The sequence below is a fragment of the Apium graveolens genome, chromosome 4, assembly GCF_009905375.1.
Source record: "Apium graveolens cultivar Ventura chromosome 4, ASM990537v1, whole genome shotgun sequence".
Classification (NCBI taxonomy): domain Eukaryota; kingdom Viridiplantae; phylum Streptophyta; class Magnoliopsida; order Apiales; family Apiaceae; genus Apium; species Apium graveolens.
The window spans coordinates 240,904,844-240,930,026 of NC_133650.1; the positions used below are offsets into that span (position 1 = coordinate 240,904,844).

At 34.3% G+C, this 25,183-nt stretch overlaps 4 protein-coding genes across 9 annotated transcripts; all 4 read left to right on the plus strand.

The window, feature by feature from the left end:
• The first annotated feature begins 1,909 nt into the window (after positions 1-1,909).
• Positions 1,910-11,531, plus strand: LOC141720738 (glucomannan 4-beta-mannosyltransferase 1-like). Of its 6 annotated transcripts, none has more exons than XM_074523333.1 (12): positions 1,910-2,131; positions 3,536-3,645; positions 3,981-4,113; positions 8,163-8,299; positions 8,824-8,922; positions 9,006-9,258; positions 9,492-9,602; positions 9,699-9,835; positions 9,921-10,034; positions 10,161-10,360; positions 10,464-10,655; positions 10,765-11,531. In XM_074523333.1, the coding sequence occupies exons 4-12, from the start codon at positions 8,237-8,239 to the stop codon at positions 10,925-10,927; spliced, it is 1,332 nt and encodes a 443-aa protein (XP_074379434.1). In that variant the 5' UTR covers positions 1,910-2,131; positions 3,536-3,645; positions 3,981-4,113; positions 8,163-8,236; the 3' UTR covers positions 10,928-11,531. The 6 variants fall into 6 exon arrangements, with proteins under 6 accessions (XP_074379434.1, XP_074379435.1, XP_074379436.1 ...); XM_074523334.1 differs by having other exon boundaries at positions 3,981-4,099; XM_074523335.1 differs by having other exon boundaries at positions 3,987-4,113.
• Positions 11,532-11,766: 235 nt separating this feature from the next.
• LOC141719457 (uncharacterized) lies at positions 11,767-12,696 on the plus strand. Its single transcript, XM_074521837.1, has one exon. It carries the CDS (start codon positions 11,767-11,769, stop codon positions 12,694-12,696), a length of 930 nt encoding a protein of 309 aa, XP_074377938.1.
• A 9,472-nt stretch (positions 12,697-22,168) lies between these two features.
• LOC141719458 (uncharacterized) lies at positions 22,169-22,594 on the plus strand. Its single transcript, XM_074521839.1, has one exon. The coding sequence runs from the start codon at positions 22,169-22,171 to the stop codon at positions 22,592-22,594; it is 426 nt and encodes a 141-aa protein (XP_074377940.1).
• Positions 22,595-22,598: 4 nt separating this feature from the next.
• LOC141719459 (uncharacterized) lies at positions 22,599-23,051 on the plus strand. The gene has a single exon (XM_074521840.1). The coding sequence runs from the start codon at positions 22,599-22,601 to the stop codon at positions 23,049-23,051; it is 453 nt and encodes a 150-aa protein (XP_074377941.1).
• Positions 23,052-25,183: the final 2,132 nt, after the last annotated feature.

Sequence of the window (25,183 nt, forward strand, 5' to 3'; positions counted from 1 at the left end):
ATTATAACAGTTAACTAGTAGTCTCACCTGTATTTCTTACTAGTGTTTAATCCTATATTGATGTTTCGATTTTAAAAAAATATTTATGAATGATCTAACCGTACGGATGTCAATATATATATATATATATATTGGTGATGTGGAAACAGTTTTAGAAAAAAATAAATTGATTTTGCTTCTTAATTTAACAATCAACCAATATTTTGAGTAGTATTTCTAACTAGTGTTTAGTCCTCTATTGATCTTTCAATTTTTTTTTAAAAACATATAAGAATAATTTAACAATTTTAAGATCTATATATTTTAATGACATTACAAACTTTTTAAAAAATATAATTTATTTAGTTTGTTATTTTAACAGTCAACCAGTAGTTTCACCGGTATTTCTTACGAGTTTTTAATCCTATATTGATATTTCAGTTTTTTAAAAAAATATTTATGAATAATCCAACTGTACGGATGCCAAATTATATATATTTTAGTCATATAACAAAATTTTTACAAAAAAAATGTTTTGGTTTGCTATTTTAACAGTTAAACAGTAGTTTGACTAGTACTTCTTACTGTTGTTTAGCCCCATATTCATGTTTTGATTTTTTTTAAATATTTATAAATGATCCAACCGTACATATGTCAAGATCGAAATATTCTGGTGATTTGACAAAAATTTCAGAAAAAAATAATTTATTTTGTTTGTTATGTTAATAATCAACAAATAGTTTGAATAATACTTCCAACTAGTGTTTACTCCCATATTGATGTTAATATTTTTTAAAAAGTATTCATGAATAATTCAACCGTACGAATGTTAAGATCCATATAATTTAGTGCTATGACAAAATTTTTAGAAAAAAAATAAATGTTTTTAATTTGCTATTTTTAGAGCCAATCGTTTGACTAGTTTTTCTTACTAATGTTTAATATATAAGTAAATTATTTTGTATGTACACTCTTTATTTTTGACAATCTTCTCAATCGTATGGTTGATTCACTTAAAAAAATTAAAACTAAATATTATAACCCTCATTCATACCATAAACTTCATATTTAATTATAAAAACTTGTTCTTCATAATTATTTAATTAATTTTTTTTTATCACCATGATAACATGTTCTGTAAATTTATATTTAAGCATATGTCTTCTTGATATATCATTTTTTTTGTATTTGTTTTAACTAATTAATATTTTTTTAAATTTTTATCAAATATAACACACATAGAAATTCAACATAATTATATTATATTATATATATATGCATATATATCTATATATATGTATATATATCTATATATATTCCTAAATATTTTTTTTAAACAATGAAAGTGTCCTTTAATTTAAATTTTTTCCTTGCATGATATGTACTAACCATTTAAAAAAAATTAAAAAAAATAGAAATTTCAACCGATTTCGGTCGCTTTTAGCTAAATTCTATAATTTTTGGTCGAATTTAGTAAAAAAATTTGGTGCATTTGCTTTAGCGGCAAATTGGTTATTTCCATTCATTTTAAAAAAAAAGGCGGGAAATTTCCCGCCCAAACCATTTACTAAATTCTACCAAAAATGGTCGAATTTATTTTTCCAAAATTCAAATTATTGATGGGAAGTTTCCCCATTTTTTGACAGAGTACTAAATTTGACTGAAAAAAGTCCGTCGAATTTAGATGCTAAATTCGACCGAATAACCGATTAAAAAGACTGCTCTTAAATTCGACTGTAAATGATTGAATTTAGTCGTGTCCCTTAAAATCGACTAAATACGGTAGAATTTAGCCGCAATCATTTTCAGTTTCGAAAATATCCTGATTTTCTTGGAGGTATGGTTTTCATTAGATGGCTAGGTTTATGTTGGCATCATAAATTATGGATTAGACTTTGACTATCTTGAACAATTTTTATTAGCACAAAAAGCTGGTGGACACAAAATTTATAGATTCTTTGATCACCAACCTCCAGCTGCTTTACAGAAGCTCCTATTGGACCGTCATATCTATCCAAGCAATGTCGAGAAATTCATTTCTGAAGCATAAGGTTATCATCCCCATTCGCTTGCTCCTGAACAAGGGTATAGAAGACCAATTGATGGATCTCTTGGCTTTTTCAAGGGCCCGGGTGAAGCTTGTGTTAATGCGGTAAGATTTCTACATAACCTATGTCAAACTTGATCTATTTGGTTTTGTGTTTATTTCCCTTTTTCTGACCAAGGGAAATGTTGAAGTTGTGGTTAAACCTTTGGTTCACGAAAGCAAGTTCACCGTTTTGGCCTGAGTAATTGTTTGGCCTGTTTATAAAAACAAAGGTGTACAATCTTTACATGGTATCAATACTTACAATTTCAAGTAAAATATAGACGGTGAAACATACAGAGTCGTATTTTATACACAATTAAGAAATCTTTCTTTCATATGCGAAGACTTTTTTTTTTGGTAAGGAGAAAGGTTTGCATTGCCTTAGATTTACCACGAAGTCATTTTTTATTTAACAGTCATTTGATGGCTGTTCTGGAATTGAAATGATTTCCACACTTCCAGCTGATATAACAGCTGCTTCGCCTGAAGCATTACAAGGATCTCGTAATGAATGTAGGAAAGACAGTTTTACGGCTAGTGGATCAGGAGTCTAGTAACCTGATAGTCGTTTTCTTGAAAGTTGCAAACTGAACCAGAGATTAAACGCGAACCTGTCAGCTCCAAATTCAGAAAGATACAATCATCTTTGTTTAAGTAGGATTTTTAAACAGTTTGTCCTATTCTGTCTGTAGGTAAGAAAGTTTGTTCTTCCAGTTGCACAAAAAGATTCCTGATTGGCAAATTCATGCATACCAGTCATTTACATTTTCCTAATATCTACGACTATGTAAGAGCAAGTCCAGTTTTTAATTAAAGCATAGCTAAGATGTACAACTAATTTTGCAAAATGATCACTTTAATGCGTAGCTATAGTTGAATGAAAACTGCATAAATGAATAGTTGATTTTGCATAGAAAAACAAATATGGTTGTATCATGTTTGCACATCATTTTTAAATACAAAAACAAGGTAAGGAAGTATCCTTGTTACACAAATTTTAACTTAATTATGACGATAGTTATCGTTATTCTAAAATAACATTGGAGTATAAGTCTCTTTTAGCATCAGAAGTCACTTTTTGGTACCAAAATTACAGAATTCAATTTAGCATTATCATTGAAGTATAAAGTTCTTTTAGCCTTAAAAACCACTTTTTGGGTGCCAAATACAAAAATATTTATAACCATTTTACCAGTACCATCAACTTTCTGTAAGAGCACCAAAGTACAAACTAATGACATGGCACATTATGTCATAAAACCTGATGAGTTGTCCTTGTATTGTATCAAGTGATGTGGGTATATTTGTTGACCAAGACTTTGTCAAAAATTAGATCTTTCCGTGGGACGGATGTTGTTAATTATTGTTTTATTAGTCATTCAATACAAGGTGAAGCCCGTTATTTATTCAACTTGTGGATTTACTAATTCACATGAGGATCAAATGTCTCTGGTTGTATTGGTATAGTTCGTGATACCCCAAGGAGTTCTATTCCAGAGGCTGTTGTCCATTGTCAAGTTCGCAAGACTAGAAGATCACTGCTTAACCATTTTTAAGCAAGGATTGGCAGAAAAGAGGTAACTTCTTTTAGGTCTCTATCTGCAGATGAGATGCACTCTTGTTTTTTTTTTTTTTAATTTTTCCATTGATTACCAATTTCAAACCTACACCCCACACTTTCATGAGTGCACATAAATATGCATCAGTCATCGGTGCAAAAAATCTACAGCGATTTTTTTTAAGCTTGTATGTTTCTTCTACTAATTTTTTGATTTTAGCTATAACAGAGAGAAAGTACTATATCTTGTTTTGTGATACATAATCTCCTTGTCAGAAGTTGGTTTTATAAGTTTTTTTTAAGGGATCAGGATTATAAAGCATTTTCTACTACTGTTAAAAATGCTAAATATAGATGCAGAAAGAGCAGCTTGGAATACTGCTGGATGAGGATCCATCATTAATGGGAAAAGGAGAGACTTTAGTCAAGAGACTTATAGAAGTCTGCAAGAGACGATCTTGACGCTGTTGCATGTAAGTTATAGCAGGTGTGTATCTCTGCACACATTGTATTTTTCATTTTAGCAAGCATGTTCTTTCTGATTCAATTATCCTTTCCTGTATATTTCTAGCCCATACTTGTTCAATTTGTTTGTTCATGAACATTTGGTTTCTGAAATTACTTAAACAATTAAACGCATAACATAATGAAGATTATAGACACCAAAGTTAGTATAACTTCAAAGCATTTTGGAATTGCATATTAATTTTCAATGTAACTACAGTCAAATATAATGATTTACCAATGTATTCCCCTGTCCCTGCACAAATTTTTAGATGACTATCATAGCTTCCCGTAGACACCCTTAAAAAAATACATACCAACACTTTAATAGTAAACAGTAATATTTACAAACATAATTGTCCACCTGTCCTAATTTGTGCCATTGTTTTCCTCATGATGGCATATTTTGGACAAAGCTGCCAAAAAACCCTATATATATTGTGTGAGGAATGCCCCCAAATTTCAAGAGTAAATGTGATTATTGCCATAAAACATATTGTACAGGGCATAGCGCAACATAAGTATTTCGATAATTGACTCCAATTTGTATATCCTGGTCAAACCCATTTTATTGAGTTAAAAAATAAAAACAGTTCAAATTTTCCCCATTTTCAACCTTAATTTTCATGAAAAATTGGTGGAGCAGTGGCGACTAGATAATACTCCTGGATCTGGGAAATGGTGCTCTAGCTTCCCAGCTTCATAGTCACAATCCATTTTTTCCTTGGTTAGCTTCTATGAGTCCTATAATTACTGTGTTCGAGCGCTGCTGGGGGGACATGACTTTTTAAACAATATTCATAAGACGAGTAGATGTAAGGATCTGCAGTGTAACATTTCGTAATAAATCAGAACCTCTATACTAAAAAACATTCTATCCATGAGGTATTTAGGATCTAGTAATGAACCTTTTTGTTGAAATCACATCAGAATAAAAGTTTTGCCAAGCTTCAGTTGTAAAGATTTACTAGTTTGTACACTACATTCCTAGTAATCCATGTGTACAATGTAGTTAAATAGATATAGATATGGTTCTTGTCCTACTAATCCACATGTGCTTTGTATTTAAATAGATATAGATATGGTTCTTGTTGGTGTTTTAGACTATTAAAAGAAGAGAGATAAACACAGAGACGGGAGAATAAATATTAGATGCATACTTGATTGTTTATTTCAATGAACCAGCTTATGGGTTTTATACAATATAAAAGAAACTAAAATTTCTAAAACCTAGCATCTATCTTTTCCACTAATTATTTAAAAAACACCTAACAAACTAATCAACCAGAATTCACAAATATTCTAATAACTTCGAGTTGTTGTCAACGATCCCTCTTAATTCATAGTCCTTAAATTAATTTGAAGATGATGTACTTCCAGGGGTGGCCCTCGCTATAGGCGGGCAAGGCCTGCGTCTAGGGCCCCCGACTGTATAGGGCTCCGAAAATTTTGAATTACTTATATATGAATATATAAAATATAAATTTGTTTCACAACTAACGTTGGATACCAATCAACCAACTGCCACAATATTTCATTACCCTACAATTAAAAATTGCAGAAAATAGTTCATATCAAATGTGAAAGAGGTCCTGAAAAATATACATTATATATAGTTAGAGCTTTAATTCGGGCCCGGCAGCTCGTAAGCTCGCCCGGCTCGACTCGGCTCGTTTAACTAAACGAGTAGAGTTCGGTTAGGGGTTTCGGCTCGTTTAATTAACGAGCCGGCTCGACTCGACTTGTGAAATTAAACGAGCCGAATTCGGGAAGAGCTTTTAGCTCGATTAAGTGTAAATTAAACGAGTTGCTCGACCGACTCGTTAAACCATCTCATTTATCTAAACGAGCCGGCTTGAGTCGCGAAATTAAACGAGTCGAGTTCGGGTAGGAGTTTTGACTCGATTAACTTAAACAAGTCGGCTCGCTCAACTTGATTAACTTCACCTCGAATAATGATCGGCTCGAAACTCAACTCGATCAGCCCGAATTACAACCCTATACATAGCAAAGGGCCCCAAATTTTAGTTTCGCCTAGGGCCCCATGAATCTCAGGGCCGGCCATGTGTACTTCCCATCATCATTGTTGTTATTGTTGTTGGAGCACTTCTCTCCACAATTTCTTCTCGGAGCACTTCTTATCAATTTCATGTTGATGCAGTTATCACCAACTTACACGTTAGAGCACTTCTCTCCAATATCAAAACCATTGTTCGTCAAAATCTTGTCTCTTATTGACACTTTCTTCCATCTATTTTCTATAATACTTTTGCACGTGTCGAATCTCATTAGCTATGTAATTGATTTTACATTTGATTCATATATATATGAGTTTATTCTTAATTAGATGTATGATTGTGTTTACTTGTATCCACATGATCTACCTATAGGATGTATACTCTTGACTCATATGGTTCTTGTAATAAGTCTGGTCTCCCACGTTTTAATGAGATTAAGGTATGCGTTTTTTTGAGGGTGCTACAATGGAAGCTAAAAAAATGTTGACTTGATCATGAGTCTCCGCCAACCTTTTATGCAATTTAGACATTGATGCAGAGTAAAAAAAGTTTACTAGGTTTCTTGACGCTTTGGTGAAACTTTTAGTACATAAGTAAATAGTGACAATGAATCAGATGCATAGCCGGCTTAAATGTATAATATCTTCTGAAAATGTGCCCAACCGTTACAATTTATTTATGTAAGATATTGAATGAAAGAGGTTATAAAATTAGTACAAGATTTACGATAAAACACAAAATCAGCTCGCAAATCATCAAAATATCTTTGATTTTGTAAGATAAGGTATTGGGTTATGAAAGGAAAGTTCCAAAGACTAAAGCCCCCACCGCAGGAATCAAAATGGACAAAGTATGGATATTGCAACTCAATATCATTAGTAATAAATTTTAAATAGCAAAGAATATAGATAGATTATCAACTCTATAAACATACTGTTGTTATTTCTGGATCTTGATCATAGTTGCCTGCTTACTTTCTATACCCCCTGCACCCCGTATCCGCATATTTTTTTATTTACCAAATCCATGTATCCCCGCACTACGCACCCGCAACCTGCTTCTTAGTTTTCCACAAAATCAATAAAAATAAACAATACAAAACTGGCAGGTATTCAAAGTAGAAAATTATATATGTCAATGCACTTCATAAATCGACCATAATCTTCGATAGTTTATATTTGTATCTTTTAAATAAATTAATTACTCACTCCTAAACAGATGCATTAGAATCTACACGTATTTCTTTTATATTTTATACTATCTGTTATATTGTTTATTAATGACGGGATGATACTTCCTGGCTTGTTAATATATTTTGTTTTATCATACATCAATATTAGTTCTGTGCAAGTATGTAACTGAGTTGCCATATTATAAATCTTAAGCACGTAAAATAATAAAAAGACTTTACGACCATAATAAATATACTAAGATGGAGAAAAACAGTAAGTGCAATACCCTAAATCTACGAAATCAATATTTTCTTATATTGTCGGCATTACCAGAATTCCAGCTAGCTTTTTGCTAAGTTGCAGCATCTTTATTTGCATGTCTTCCGCGTGTCCTTGCCAACGAAGACTTCAATTTGAGTCGTTCATCCTCTTTTGGAATGCTTCGAATTAATTGCCAGCTATCTTCATCTTTACCTTAAAGCTTTTCTATGTTAAGCATATACTACGTAACTGCAAAAACACATCATCTATATGATGAAATTCATAGTTATCCGTTGCCCTCATCTATAAAAAGCCTCACCTTTTCTTTCTTTTTTGTAAGCTCTGCCTCTGCACACAACAATTTCTTTGTTAACTTCACAGTTCACACTTCAGTTTTTTTCCATAACACAATCCCGTAACAATGAGAAATTCAATCTTTCAAGAGCCTGAGGTAGCAGTAAGCCTCGGTGATGCTTGGAAGCAACTGCGAGTGTCACTAATTGTGCCAGTTTTGCGTTTTGCACTTTTTGCATGTGTGCTGATGTCTATCATGCTTTTCATTGAACGCCTTTACATGACAGCCGTAATATTGTATGTAAAAGTGTTGGGGAAAAAAAGATATACACAGTACCAGCTGGATGCTGTGAGAGAAAAAATGAAGCGGGATGGAGAGTATCCGAAAGTATTGATCCAGATACCTATGTATAATGAAAGTGAGGTAAATTTTTAACTTTACATGTGGGCTTTCTGTAACCATCACGTATATGCATTTATCTTTATAGCATTTCATATATAGAAATTTTTTGTAAGCAATTAATTTTGAGCAAATTGTCAATATATGATGTAAAATCTAAATAGATACTTCATTTCATGCCGCAGTCTGGATAGAAAACCACCATTCAGATGATTGGTTTGATCCAAATCGTAAGAGTACTTTTGAAGTAGGAAACAGTCAACAAATTTTACATAGAAACAGTAACATTCACTTCAATTACAGCTATGCATAAGTACTTGATCAGTTTAAGTATATTGGCAAAGCGATTTTCAACTTGATACATGTCACTGTGCATTTACGTATACTAGCTCTAATTTAGGTAAAAAGCTCTACAAAGGAAGATTATGGTAAGTCCCTGGATCCCAGGGGTTTAAAACATTCTAATAATACCATCAGGATGAGCGACAATCATAAATCTCATTGAGCCTTAATAAAATATATCTCATCTTTAAATAATTTGTGTCCAGGTCTACAAGCTTTCAATCGGAGCTGCTTGTGCACTCTCATGGCCAAAGGAAAAGTTAATTGTTCAAGTTCTTGATGATTCAACCAATAAAACAATAATGGTACTTAATTTAGCTCAATAAAACTAAATCTAGAAATAAACTAATTAGAATTAAGTTTGATTAACTGTAATGTACCCATGCAGACAAATGTAAAGGCAGAGTGCAGGAAACGGCAAAATCAAGAGGTAAATGTTAAGTACGAAAATAGGGCCAACCGAAATGGTTATAAAGCAGGAGCTCTGCGGGAAGGGTTACAGAAGCAGTATGTCAACGATTGTGAATATGTGGTGATATTTGATGCAGATTTTCAGCCTGAGAAGGATTTTCTTGAAAAAATAATTCCTTATCTTATTGACAACAAGGAGCTCGGTATGGTTCAGGCTAGATGGAAATTTGGTAAGACCTATGAAACTTTATTATGCTCATAATTAACTCCTAATTACATCACTAGTTGATTTCAGGTGTTATAGGGAGTAGTAATGTACAATAATATTGATACTAGGAAATCGCTCGATGGTTAAATACATTTTCCTAAGCTTATTGCATATAAATCTATTATGTGTCTGGAATGAGCAAGGCTATCCTCTTGTTATTTCTCAAGTTCATAACCTGAATTCCTTTTTCCTTAGTTAACGCTGATGAATGTCTTATGACTCGGCTACAAGAGATGTCACTTAACTATCACTTCTCTGTTGAGCAAGAAGTAGGCTCCTCAACATGCCAATTTTTTGGATTTAATGGTAACCAAAACTCTCAGTATATATCAATATAAGCATCTTAGCAAGAAAGCGGTCCAGAAAACTACATTGAAAATATATTAATTGTTATGTTCTTAGGTACTGCCGGTGTGTGGCGGATTCAAGCAATTAATGATGCAGGTGGATGGAAAGAGCGAACCACAGTGGAGGACATGGATCTTGCAGTCAGGGCTAGTCTACAGGGTTGGAAGTTTGTTTTTGTAGGAGATGTGTCGGTAATTTCTATCTCGAGCTTGAAATTACTTATTAATCACGAATTACCATAAGTTAAAAAGTAAGAATCCCACTATTCTGTTATAGGTTAAAAATGAACTACCCAGCACTTTCAAGGCCTACCGATTTCAGCAGCACCGCTGGTCTTGCGGTCCAGCTAACCTTTTCAAGAAAATGACAAAGGAAATCATGCTTTGCAGAGTAAGACAACTCCAGAGTTTATTCACTCCAAATTCAATTACTGCAGTAACAAAAGACATAAATCTGAAAAGCATTATAATTTACCTTTCAAAGAAATATATACACTGACCTTTTTCAATTATGCAGCGTGTGTCTATCTGGAAGAAGATTCACCTCATTTATGGATTCTTCTTTGTGAGGAAGATAATTGCACATTGGGTGACCTTCTTCTTTTACTGTGTGGTTATTCCAGTATGTGTTTTGGTTCCAGAAGTCCATCTTTCAAAGCCACTGGCTATATACATACCTGCTATAATCACCCTTCTGAACACTGGTGGAACTCCAAGGTAATACGAGTCCAATTAAAGTTACAGTAGTTTCTATTTAGAGATAGAGATCGTATTTTTCAGAAGAGATTCTCATCTACCTTCAATGATAACTCATAAGCAGATCCTTGCATCTTCTTGTCTTCTGGATTCTCTTTGAGAATGTCATGTCCCTGCTTCGCACTAAGGCGGCAATCATTGGACTCTTAGAAGCAAGCCGAGTCAACGAATGGGTCGTGACTGAGAAACTAGGAAATAAAAAAAAGAACCAAGCTCCAAAACCATTTTTCAGATACAGATTTCGTTGCGGTGAAAGGTATTATTTAGAGACTTCGATTCCACTAATCGTTTTGTGTAAACAAGTTTAAACACTAAAAAACATTCATCCTTTTCTTGTTTATAACTCACACACTGGATTTGAGCAGGATTCACAAGTTGGAGCTAATGATGGGGATCTTTATGCTATATTGTGCTGTCTACAACATGTTTTATTGTAGCGATCACATGTTTGTATATTTGTTCCTGCAATCTGGGGCATTTTTTACCATCGCTTTCGGGTTTGTTGGCACTTTTGTGCCGAATATGTAGTGAATGTCCAAAGATTGCCACAGGACAATGGCATGTTAACAGGACGGGTGGTTAATAATATTTGTGAATGTTACTCTTCACTACGAGAACAAGAGAGTAGCTTGTGTTTTCTTTTCTTTTTTGTTGAGCGTGTCCATGGGAAGCCCTGCTAGTTATCTAAACATTTGTATCAGAAAGGGCAATAAAATTCGAATTATATCTAATAATGTCTATTGTGCATGAATCATAATCATCGTTCCAATATGGAACCCTTTCTTCTCGGTTTGAGGTTGGCGTTGCTCCCGGCGGAGAGATTCTCTAACAGCAGCTGCCACAGGTCTAATGAATTTTAAATGTTGTGATCCATGTGTTATGATATGCGATACCACTGCTATATCATCAGATGCTGCTGATGTAACTGATGACCACAAGCAAAGTCAATAATAGTTAGTTAGAGAATTACAGCTGTATTTAGCTGTCATTTCTGTTTTGTTAATATATAAACCTGAGTATGTAGTATTATTAGTTTTATTAGAACATATAGATACATCTCTCTCTTATCTTCATATAAGAATGTAACTTCAAACTTTATTTTAATAATAAAATTTGTTGCTTGATTGATTCATCTCTGTTGCACAGAGCTCATGTTCATTGTTCTGACATGGTATCAGAGGGGCGATCGATTCGTATACAGGTTCTCTACTGCGTCTTCATTGTTACTTCATCTTCTTCGTGTTTTCCGTACGACGCCATTGTTACTCTGTGTTTCACCTAATTTTTTTTCTTTAATTGCATCTGTTTGATAATTGCAATGATATGCTGCTATATGATAACTTTTGATACTTAGATCCAATTTCTATATGCGTAAACAAACTTATTCCGCTGCTGTTTCATCGCCATCTACTCCTATAATGCCTAATCAGACTGCATCTACTAGTAATACTACTATTATCGATGTGTTTCATCCTTATTATCTTCAACCTTTGGATAATCCTGGAATTGCTCTTGTTACTCAACCTTTAACGACTCAAAACTATCATCAGTGGAGTCGTTCTGTAAAACTAGCTTTATCTGCTAAGAACAAAGTAGGAATGATTGATGGAACTCTTCCTCAACCTCTGACTAGTACACCTCTACATCCTTTCTGGAATCGATGCAACGATATGGTATTATCCTGGTTATTGAACTCAATTTCAACTGAAATTCGAGATAGTGAGGTTTATTTTAGTACAGCAAAGGAGATTTGGGATGATTTATCAATCAGATTTTCTCAGAGCAATGTTCCACACATTTTTCAGTTGAAGAAAGACTTAACTGCTCTTAAGCAGGGATCTATGTCCATTACTGCATATTTTACTAAAATGAGAACTCTAACAGATGAACTCAATGCACTAGCTCCAATTCCTAAATGCATTTGTGTGCAAAATTCTTGTGCCTGTGGTGTGAGTTCCAAACTTGAAACTTATGAGCAGATTAACAGCCTGAGTCAGTTTCTAATGGGCTTAAATGATGGATTCACTACTATAAGAGGCCAGATGCTTATGATGAAACCTCTTCCTACACTCAGTCAAGCTTATTCGTTGTTGCTGCAAGAGGAAGGACAGCGTTCTACTCCTATGAGTTCTGTTCCAGAAAGCATTGCAATGAATGTAAAGTTTGCAGGAAATAAATCTCATCAAATTGCTTCAGCTAGCTCTAAGAAGAATAATGCAGATGAACTATGTGACTTTTGTCACAACACAGGACATCATCAGGACAAATGTTTCTTTTTACATAGCTATCCTGACTGACATCGTCTATATGGTAAACCCAAACCGAAGATGAAGGTCGCAGGTGTTAAAAAAGTTGCACAAGTATCTGCCAAGCCATCTGCTTCTACAGATATGATCAATACTGCTAGTTCAGATGCCTTTTCAGAAGCCCAATGTGTTCAACTTACTAAAATGATTCAGGAGAGCATGAAATCTATAAGCAATTGGACATCTTCTTCACACTTGTCAGGTATTCATAGTGTCTCTTCTGCTCACAATGCTTATACAGTACACACCAAATCCAACATTACCTGGATATTGGATTCAGGTGCTACTGATCATGTTGTGTCTGATATTTCTTTGCTCTGTCAACCTAAGTTTGTTAATGCAGTCTTACATTTACCAAATGGAACTGTTGCTTCCATAACTCATATTGGAAATGCTATGCTGACATCTGATATTGTTTTATCTGAGGTTCTTTGTGTACCCTCATTCAAATGCAATCTTGTTTCCATCTCAAAACTCACTGCTGATTCCTCTGCTTCTGTTTTGTTCTCCAACTCCACTTGTCTATTACAGGATCCTTCTCTGAAGCAGATGGTCGAGATTGGTAAAATGGAAGCTGGACTGTACTCTCATACTGTCATTCCTAATACAACTACTTCTACCTCAAATTATATGTGCAATAGAGTCCATTCAGAACCATCTCTTGAAGCTCAAATCTGGCATGCTAGATTGGGACATCCACCTGCTGTTATTCTAAACAAATTGTCTCTTCTTTCCAATGTGAATTCTTCTTTGTTTACAACTTGTGATATTTGTATTCAAGCTAAGCAACACCGATTTTCTTTCCCCCATCACTCATTGTCTGAGTATGGTTTATTTGAACTCATTCATTGTGATCTCTGGGGTCCATACAAAGTGTATACTCATGGTCGATGCAATAGATTTCTTACTATTGTAGAAGAATTTACTAAATGTACTTGGGTTTATTTGATTTCTGACAAGACTGAGGTTCTAATTATTATCCAGAACTTTATTCAACTCATTAAAACTCAGTTTCATGCTGATATTAAAGTTGTTCGTTCTGACAATGGTACCGAGTTTGTTAATAAAAATCTTCAAAGTTTCTTCTCTAATGCTGGTATAATTCATCACACATCCTGTTCTCACACACCCCAACAGAATGGGGTGGTGGAACGCAAACACCAACATATCCTTAATGTTGCTCATTCTCTTATGTTACAAGCCTCTCTCCCTAAGTCATTCTGGGGGGTTTGTGTTTTGGCCGTTGTTCATATTCTTAATCTTCTTCCAATTCAACAGTTGAATTTTAAGAGTCCTTATGAGTTTTTATATAAGAAGTCACCTGATTATACCTCTTTAAAGGTCTTTGGTTGTCTTTTCTATATAGCTGATGTTTATAGTGCTTCTGACAAATTTAATCATCGTGGTTTGAGATGTGTTTTTCTTGGTTATCCATTTGGAAGAAAAGGATATCGAGTCATGCATTTAGACACTAAGAAATGCTATATTTCTAGGGATGTCATTTTTATTGAAAACATATTCCCTTTTCATACTTTAACTACTAATCCTTCTCCATTTATGTATACTTCTCAATCTGAGAATAACCATCCTTTTCAGTATAATAATGAAATTGTTCCATCCTCTATTTCCTGTGACCATACTCCTGTTACTACTCATGTTCTTTCTGAACCTTCTGTACCTATGGTTGAACAACCTATTCAATCTGTCAGACCTCAACGATCTAAACATGTCCCCAGTAAATTTAAAGATTACACTGGTTTACCAAAACTGGTTTCTAAGAATGCTGTTGTTGATGTGAATTTGTGTATGCATCCAATGCATAAATTTGTGTCTTATCATGTCTTTAGACAACCTTTTATCAAGTTTCTAGCCAACATCTCTACTGTTCCTATTCCTTACACCTATAAATAGGCTGTAGTCCATAAACCATGGGCAGATGCTATGATTGCTGAAATTTCTGCTCTCGAACACAATAAGACATGAGACATAGTACCACGGCCATCTAATAAGAATATTGTTGATTGCAAATGATTATTCAAGGTCAAATATACTCCTGAAGGTACTATTGATAAATACAAGGTAAGGCTTGTTGCTCGGGGATTTACTCAAACAATTGGAGTTGACTACTTTGAGACGTATGCTCCTGTAGTTAAGATGACTACAGTGAGAGTTGTCATTACTTTGGCTGCCAAGTATAATTGGCACATCCATCAAATGGATGTCAATAATACATTCCTCCATGGAGTGCTTAATGAAGAGATCTATATGCGACTTCCTCCAGGTTTCCAACAATTATTAACCGTGTCTCATACTTTTCCTGCTGATACTGAGTTGGTTTGCAGACTACGAAAATCTATATACGGTCTGAAACAGGCACCAAGGGTGTGGAATTATAAATTAGCTACTTCTCTTTTGCACTATGGGTTTGTTCAGGAAGCTTGCGATCACAGTCTTTTTACTTACAAGAAAGATGTTGTATTTGTTGTGGTCATTGTGTACGTTGATGATATCTTAATCACGGGAAATTCTGCCGGATTAATTGCTAATGTCAAAACTTTTCTTCATTCTCAATTCAAGATCAAGGATCTAGGGCCTATGAAATATTTTCTTGGCTTAGAACTTGCACGTTCTGCTACAGGCATCTTTCTTAATCAAAGAAAGTATGTCCTTGATATCTTATCAGATACTGGTATGACTGCAGTGAAGCCTTCTGTGGTTCCTATGGAACAGAATCACAAGTTGATTGATAATACTTCAGCTTTTCTGCCCTCTGCTGATATCTCTATCTATAGACGTCTTGTTGGTAAGCTTCTATATTTGACTATTACTCGTCCTGACCTATCCTAGGGCGTTCATATCTTGTCTCAGTTCATTTCTTCTCCTCGGACTGATCATCTTGCTGCAGCTTATAAAATGGTCTGATATATCAAAAGCACTGTTGGCCAAGGTATGTTCTTTCCCCTTGATTCTTCTTCTCAACTCACTGCATATAGTGACTCTGACTGGGGTGGTTGTACTGAGACTCGTAGATCATTGACAGGTTATTATGTGGTTCTTGGTGAATCTCTCGTTTCTTGGAAGTGCAAGAAACAACCTACAGTATCACGCTCTTCTGCAGAATCAGAATATCGCGCTATGGCTGATGTTTGTTGTGAAGTCAAGTGCCTTGTCTCTCTGTTGCAGACTCTTCAATCTGCTACACCTGTCCCGGTTCCCCTGTTCTGTGACAACAACTCTGCTTTGCACATTGCCTCCAATCCGGTATTTCATGAACGCACAAAGCATATTGACATTGATTGTCACTTTGTGCGTGATCAGTTCAAAGCTGGGTTGATTGCTCCTTCTCATATCAATACTTCTGTGCAACCTGCTGACATTTTTACCAAGGCTTTACCTTCCTATTAGCTTGCTACTTTAGATTCCAAGTTAGGAGTTACTAATCTATTTGCTCCTCCTAACTTGAGGGGGGATGTTATGATATGTGATACCACTGCTGCTATATCATCAGATGCTGCTGATGTAACTGATGACCACAAGCAAAGTCAATGATAGTTAGTTAGAGAATTACAACTGTATTTAGCTGTCATTTCTGTTTTGTTAATATATAAACCTGAGTATGTAGTCTTATTAGTTTTATTAGAACATATAGATACATCTCTCTCTTATCTTCATATAAGAATGTAACTTCAAGCTTTATTTTAATGATGAAATTTGTTGCTTGATTGATTCATCTCTGTTGCACAGAGCTCATGTTCATTGTTCTGACACCATGCGTAGTCAATTAAATTGCCAGTGGTGCGATCTGTAATGTATGCAGTGATTCATTTGAGAGAAATGGTCCCTTTTTGTCATATTTTGGAGTAAAAATACCCCCAAATAGCACTCTCCAAAAAGATGGTCCTCATTGCTCAAATAAAAGTTACTTCGTCCGACTCATATTGTATCTGTACACTTAAATGCTTTGCTTTTTGGTTTGCTTTACTTGGATAATGACTATTTTATGTTCTTGTACATAATAAACTACTCTCTCTATTTCATTTCATACCTCGAAATGTATTGACTGCATTGTAAAAATTATTATTTTCAAATTTCTTTTTATAAATAAAAATTTAAGTTATATATTTTTATTCCGAAAAAATATATTTTAAAAATAAATATTTTAACTATACGGTCAAAACACTTGGAATTGTGTGCAGAAAAGTTAAGCGATAATTAAAATAAAATAGAGGGAGTACATTTTAGTTATAATGCTGTTCTGCAATTTTTGTCTTTTTTTAATTTTTTTAAACTTAATTATAGCCGCATGACTAAATTTTAATTTCTTTAACATGCAACCCGTTAAATCGGTTTTGCAGGGGTAAATTTGAAAGTATACTATTGAATCACTATTTTGATACAAATTGAGTTGTATATCTGAATTCAAATATATGTAATCAATAAATCTAAGTTTCAAATATAAAATGTAAACTTCTAAAGCGTTCAGTCATAAATTACGATGATAGGTTCTGTAGCCGTAAGGTATTCGGGTAAGAAAACAAGTACATATTCATCATTCAGTTGGGCCGGTTTGTGCACAGAGATAGAGCCCTACACATAGATAGAGTCATTTGGGCCAATCTACACCTGAAAGTGATGTAGCAGCTTTTGAGAGCTATTAGCCAAAAGATTTAACAAATTTTTTTTTGCCAAAATTTTTAAGAACTTTTATCTCAGAAAAAATCCTGATCAACTTTCATAATTAAGTTAAAATAATTAATCATAGGAATTTATTATTGATTAGTCCCTATCTTAGATAGCACCATAGTTAAGTTGATTAAATATTAATTACAATAATTAAATCTATTTTTTTGAAGTTATTAATTAAGCAATAAATAATTGACTTTTGAATTCTACCTGGCACAAAACGCCTACGATTAATAATTGATAATTATTAAATTTCATTAATAACAAGTCTTGTCTTTTGACATGGTGAGTATGTGATTTATCAGTTTATGTGTCGTTATCTTTAGTTCAGTATCGCTACAGTGCTAGTTCTTGTTCATTACTGCTTGCATCATGGATGGACAAAAATCTACGATTCAGGAAATGGAAGAGGAGTTTGCAATGATTAGTATAGAGGATGAAGAACAAGGTGGATTATCATATGAGGATGCTTCAGATGATCTCAGTGAAATAGATGTTCGCTGGTGCTTAGTTGGTCGATTTCTCACAGAATCCCCTATCGATTTTCAAGCTATGCAACACAAAATGGCATCGCTATGGAGGCCAGAAAGAGGTATGTATGTTAAGCAGCTTGATACCAACCGATTTCTGTTTCAGTTCTATCATTAGTTAGACATCAAACGGGTTATTGAGGGTAGTCCTTGGACCTTTGGGAGATTTCATCTGGTGTTTGAGCGGATGAAGGAGGGAGACAATCCCCGTACTATAGCCATTAACAATCTTGACATCTGGGTACAACTCCATGGGATGCACACAGGCTTCATGTCACAGAGAGTAGTCACTAACATTGGCAACTACATAGGGAAGTTTATTGAATGTGATGCTAATAATTTTGTGGGAGTTTGGAGAGAATATCTACGAGTTCGAGTTTCAATTGCCCTGGATATCCCAATCAAACGAAGAATGAAACTCAGAAAGAATAAGGAGGAATGGTGCTGGGTGAACTTCAAATATGAAGGGATACCTACTTTTTTTTATCTGTGGTATGGTTGGTCATGGTGAACGCTTTTGTGAGAAATTATTTGACACACCCATGGACAAGATTGAAAAACCATATGGGACATGGATGCGAGCAGAACCAAGATGAAGAATGCATACAATGGGTTTAAAGTGGCTTAGACAGGGTGGTGCTACTCCGGTGACTGATTCAGGTAACAGCGGTGTGGAAGGCGGAAACAAAGTTGTTACCGTAAATACCGCGAGGAAATCACAAGTAAGCGATAATTTAGGAGGTAAAGGAGATAGTATGTTGCTCAATAATAGGGATTTGGTTGGAAGTAGTTTGGGAGATATATCTGCACTAAATACGGGATTACAACCTACTATGCCAGCAAAGAAAGATTTTAAAATTTCTGAGGCGGGATGAGAAGATGGGTTGGAGACTAGTGAATTATTAATAGTGGACTGAAAAAGACGCAGGTTGGGCCAAGGGCTTGGGCTGATAGAACAAAAAACCCAAAAAGCTGACACTGATATGGAGCGAAGAACGAAGAAAATATGAGTCCAAAAAATTTGCTTTTGGCGGATGCTGCATTGCAGGCCCGCCACTCATCATGAATGTTATAAGCTGGAACTGCCAGGGTTTGGGCTTACCTGGAAAGATTCGGTTCCTAAAAGACGTTATACGTCAAGAAAAGCCTAACTATATTTTTCTCTGTGAAACTTTAAGTAACAATAGAAGGATGTAAGAGGTGCGTTCGAAGATAGGTTTTGAAGGTATGGTGGTGGTTGAGCCTAGAGGCAGAAGTGGCGGGTTGGCGATATTGTGGAAGGAAGAAGACAAAGTAAATCTTCGTAGTCTTTCTACAAACCATATTGACATTGAGGTTCAAACAAATATTGATAATATATGGAGACTCACATGTTTTTACGGGGAGCCAGTTAGAGCAAACAGAAAGAAAATATGGGACTTGCTTCGAAATTTAGCTCGCGATTCCAATCTCCCATGGTGTGTTATAGGTGATATGAATAATATTACGTCTCAAGAGGATAAGAAGGGAGGAGCAGTGTATCCCCGGTGGTTAGTAGAAGGGTTTAACAACACCTTATTGGAGACAGAGCTGTATGATCTTGAGTTAGCGGGCCACCAGTATACATGGGAAAAGGGAAGAAATACGGAAGCTTGGATTGAAATAAGGCTTGACAGGGCTTTGATAAATAATATGTGGATGACGTCTTTTCCCCTAACAAAGCTTTACAATCTAGATGGGGCACCCTCAGATCACACTCCACTTTTGCTGGAACCAAAAAAGAAGGTTATTGATGGTCAGAAAAGAAGGTTTCGATTCGAAAATACGTGGTTGACAGAACCTATGTGCTATGAGATAGTGAAAGAAAGATAGGAGGGAGTTGACACCAGTGATATTAATCAACATGTAGCAATCTGTAGTCAAAACTTGGAGATTTGGGGCAAAGAAATCACAGGGTGCTTTAATAAACGAATAAAAGAGTGTAAGTTAGAGTTGAAAGCTCTTCGAGGAAGGAGAGATGTTAATTCGGTGGAGCTCTACAAGAAAGCCAAGCAGCGTCTTCATTTGATTCTGGACCAGAAAGAAATATTTTGGCGTCAAAGATCGAAGCAACTATGGCTTCAATCTGGAGATAAAAATACAAAATATTTTCATGCTTCGTGTAACTCTCGACGGAGGACTAATCAAATTCATAAGTTGAGGAATGAAGAGGGGGATTGGGTTGATTGGCAGTATGCCTTGGATGATCTTATCACAACTTACTACCAGACTTTATTTAAAGCATCACATACGGAGCTAGACGAGGTGGTTAATTGCATGCCAACAACGATTACAGAAGAGCAAAATAGGGATCTCACAATGCCAATCGCAGAAAAGGAGGTAAAAGCTGCACTCTTTCAAATGCATCCAGATAAGGTGCCGGGGCCTGATGGCATGACCCCGACATTCTTTCAGAAACACCGGTCTGTTGTGGGAAATCATATTATTGAGCTGACTAGGAATTTTTTTGAAACGAGGGACATCCTTGAGGGTCTTAATAAGACGAATATAGTGCTTGTTCCAAAGAAAAAAGATCCATCTACAATTACGGAGTTGCGTCCCATAACCCTCTGTAATGTTCTCATGAAGGTGATAATGAAAGTTCTTGCTAATAGGTTGAAGGAGGTTCTTAATATGGTAGTGTCAACTCAGAGTGCTTTTGTGCCAGGACGCCTCATATCGTATAACATAATGATTTCCTATGAGGTTATGTATTTTTTGAAGCGGAAAAGATTTGGAAAAGATGGATACATGGCCTTAAAACTTGACATGAGCAAAGCATACGACAGAATAGAGTGGGATTTTTTGAGGTCAATTTTGAGGAAGATGGGGTTTTGTGAAAAATGGGTTCACTTGGTGTTACAATGTATGTCGACTGTCTCTTACAATATTGTACACGGTGATAAAGAGTTGGGTCCAATTTTTCCGAGTCGAGGAATCCGGCAAGGAGATCCGTTATCCCCGTACTTATTCATTATTTGTGCGGAAGGATTGTCAGCCTTGATTTGTAAGTATGAAAGCAAGCAATAGATTCAGGGTATAAAAGTTTGTCATAAAGCTCCGGTTATATCCCATATGCTATTTGCTGACGATAGCTATTTTTATTGTAAGGCTGAAGTTGGAGAAGCAAGTCGTGTGTTGGAGCTTTTAGCAACTTATGAGTAAGCATCATGGCATAAAATTAATGCAGCTAAGTCTTCAATATTCTTTAGCTCCAATGTTATACAATACAATCGTAATGAAGTCAGTCATGTTCTGGGAATGGATGAGGCAGATGAGCATAGTAAAAATCGTGGATTGCCAAACACACTGGGAAGAAATAAGTCGGTGTTACTGGGCTATCCAAAGGAGTAGGTAAAATCGAAGATCAGAAATTGGAATGGGAAGGTGGTGTCTATGTCAGGTAAAGAAATTTTAATCAAGTTGGCAGCACAATCGCTTCCATCATTTGCCATGAATGTGTTTCTGTTGCCTCTGGAAATTACAAGGGAAATAGAAAGATGTTTGTCAAAATATTGGTGGGACACAGGTCAGTCGAACGGTAGTAATTTGTCGTGGATGAGTTGGGAGCGAATGTCAAGAAATAAGAACAGTGGAGGATTGGGATTTCGAAACTTCAGAGATTTTAATATTTCCATGCTTGAAAAGCAGGGATGAAGATTGTTGTCTAATCCTGACAGTCTTGTTACTAAAATTTACAAAGCTCGCTACTTTGATGATACTGACTTCCTTAATGCTTCTCTGGGAAGCAGCCCTAACTTCATCTGGCGGAGTATTCATGCTGCTAAAGATATAGTTAAATCTGGGGTTAGGTGGAGGATAGGTGCAGGTGATACTGTGAAGGTTTTGGGACAACCATGGATTTTAGATGAGGCTAACCTGTATGTCATGACGGTGTCTCAGTCTATAGAGAATACATCAGTGAATTCTCTTATGTGTATAGATAGGAGATGCTGGGATTCGGAGGTCATTAGGGACATTTTTAATGACATGGATCAAAATTGTATATGGGAGGTCCTATCAGAGATACGATTGACACTGACACGTTACTTTGGAAATTTGAGCAGACAGAGATCTATTCGGTCAAGAGTGCTTACAAAATGATGCAAGTGTAGAAAGGTTTTGCTGAGAGAGAGAATACGGACAATATCTGGAGAATATTATGGAGCATTAAAGCTCCACCCAGAGCTTTGAACTTAGTGTGGAGAGCTCTTTCTCTCTGTTTACCAACTATGGTCCAGTTGCATCAAAAGCATATTCCAGTCCATATTCGCTGCCAAGTTTGTGCTATTGCAGATGAATCAATCTATCATGCGCTAGTGGGATGTTATTTTGCAGTTCAGTGTTGGAAAACATGGGATCCAGGTATTCAGATTAATGAAGAGATGGAGTTTAATGTTTGGTTGGAAGGGAGTCTGAATGTAAAAACGAAGAAGCAACGGGCTGAAATTGTTACTCTATGTTGGGCAATTTGGCTTGCTAGAAATGAAGTAGTGTGGAATAAGAAAGCAATGATGGTCAATAGAGTAGATGCAGGAGCCAAAGAGTATCTTACACAATGGAATGAAGCTCAAGTAAAGTCGTTCAAGGTGTCACTCCAGCCATGGGCAGATGGGGATGGTGTTGTTTCTTGGGTTAAGCCTCAACAGAACAGTTAAGATCATGGTAGATGCGGCTATTTTTGAGAACAACAGTGCTTTTGGGATTGGTTTAGTAGCACGAGATTCAGCAGGAGGTCTTCTTCAAGCCAGAACGAAGAAATTTCAAGGTCAGGCAAGGGCAGAATTTGCAGAGGCTATAGCTATTAAGGAGGCCTTAAGTTGGTGCATGTGCTCGAGTTGGTCGTCGGTGATTATCGAATCTGATTGTCTAGTTGTTGTTCAGGCCATCAGAAGTAGCACACCGATGCTATCTCATTTTGGAGGAGTAATTGAAGAATGTCGTAAGGTATTGAAGGAAAACAACAATTTTCAGTTGTATTTTATTAAACGATCTGCCAATATGGCTGCTCATGAGCTTGCTCGAGCATCATATAGCTTTCCTGATCGTATTTTTGATAGGGGGACTGTCCCTATTGAAGTTGACAAATGTATTGTGGCTGATTTAATGAGTTAATAAAGCTTCTACATTTTCGTCAAAAAAAAATAATTGATAATTATTAATAATTGAAACACACTACTTTTATTATATATATTAATCGCTTTTTGAAGATTTCAAAAAAGAAAAATAATTTTATGTATAAATAGTTTTTAATCTATATGATGGTTATTTGGTTACAACTAGCACGTGTACAAAAATATAAAAGTCATATGAAAATATTTAACAAAAATTCATAAATTTAATTATGATTAGTTTTTTTAATATTTTTTCATAATTTGGTATAATTCATAGGGTTTGTTGGTAAAAAAAATTGAAAAGATTTTTTAGCAAAAAAATCAATAAATTTGTTGAAGTTTTTAGCTAATAACTCCGAGTTCCATAAAAACCTTCGCTTCAAAGAAAATGGAGAAGACATGAGGCATGTTTGGCAGCCAACTTAGCTTATCAACGAGTGTTTGTCGACCAATTTATAAGTTGAATTTATAAATTATAAGCTGATAAAATGAATTTTAGTAACCATTTACTTTTTCTCAGCTTATTTTGATTTTTCGCTGATTTATTAACCTCGTTTTTAACATATATATTTTTAAATGTTAATCTAACTTAAAATTCAAGAAACAAGATAATTATATTTAATAATTATTTATTTTAGTTCATTTAAAAAAAATTCTGACTTATAAGTAAAATTATCCAAACACTTATTTAATTTATAAATATTTTTTACTTTTCACTTATAATTCAATTATTCATTTTAAGTCGTAAATTATTTATTTTAAGATTTAATTACCAATGCTGACCACTAAAGACTCTGGTCAGATGATTGATTCTTTTTGAAAAAAGATAAGATATATTGGTTACCACTTCATTAATTAGCAAGTTTCAATTTATAAAATATCATCTTAAAATTCATACACGGATTTCTTAAATATATATTTTAATATTAAAATGTTATTATATAATATTTTTTGATAGTAAATTTGATCATGTTTTAGTCATATTTTTTAGTTTTCATAATAAGTTGATATTAGTATTTTTTAGCGTTAATAATATATCTTAAGAGATTGTAATCTTATTAATATAATTTATACTATATTATAATAATTAAAATATGGTATAATTTTTTGTTATTCATCAAAAAAATATCATCCATCAAATCTTCATGAATAAGAGCACTTAGATTTATATAAATAATATTCTCTATTTACTTTATACCGTCAACGACCCACGTTTTAAAAGTTATCAACAACAATATTAAATATAGTTTTTTAGGTTATATATCAAAAGTTCAAGGTTCTAATTCTAAAAATAATAATATTAAAATAATTTTATTTAATTGATTATAATAATAAAGATTATCTAAATACTGTTATTGTGAGAATTCGAAACTTGAATTTTTAATATATAACCCAAATATTGTAAAACCTCTATAAATTAATATAGTTGAGACCGATTTTTTATTAATTTACATATGTATTAATTAATCGATATGTTAATAAATATTAATTTACATAGAGTTCTCAGTAACAAAGAAAATTTTATATAATTTCATTAGGAAATGGTACTAATTTATGAAAGATACTTAATTCATTGTATATTTTTTACAAACGGCGGTGATTACTTATAGTCTAATAGAGTATCAAGCTGAATATGACAAATGTTGAAAGGTTTATAGTTTACAAGTGCTCATAAATATTACTTTTGAAAATAATGCAAAAGATAATATTAAAGACATTATATGACTAAAAATTCAAGGCACAAATTTTTTTTATAAAAAAACACGCGAAAACTTTAGAATGAATTATGGAAAGTAATGAATGATTTTAAGGTAGATTAAAAATTTAAGAAAATAGCAGATTAAAATGTAATATATGTATATATATGTATATTTTTTTATTATAAATAATTATTAATTTATAATATCATTAGGACTATATATTAATATAAGGTTTTTCAAAAAATTATTAACTTATTATTTATTAAAGTTGATCATTTTTTGAACTAGCCCAAGTCGGGACCCGAGAAAATATTAATTAGGGAGGTTGTTAGCGAGTATTAATTTACAAAGATTTTATTGTAGAAACTATTTTTAATATTGTTATTAAGAGGATTCGAACCCCGGAACAGACTAAATAGAGAATATTTTTTAT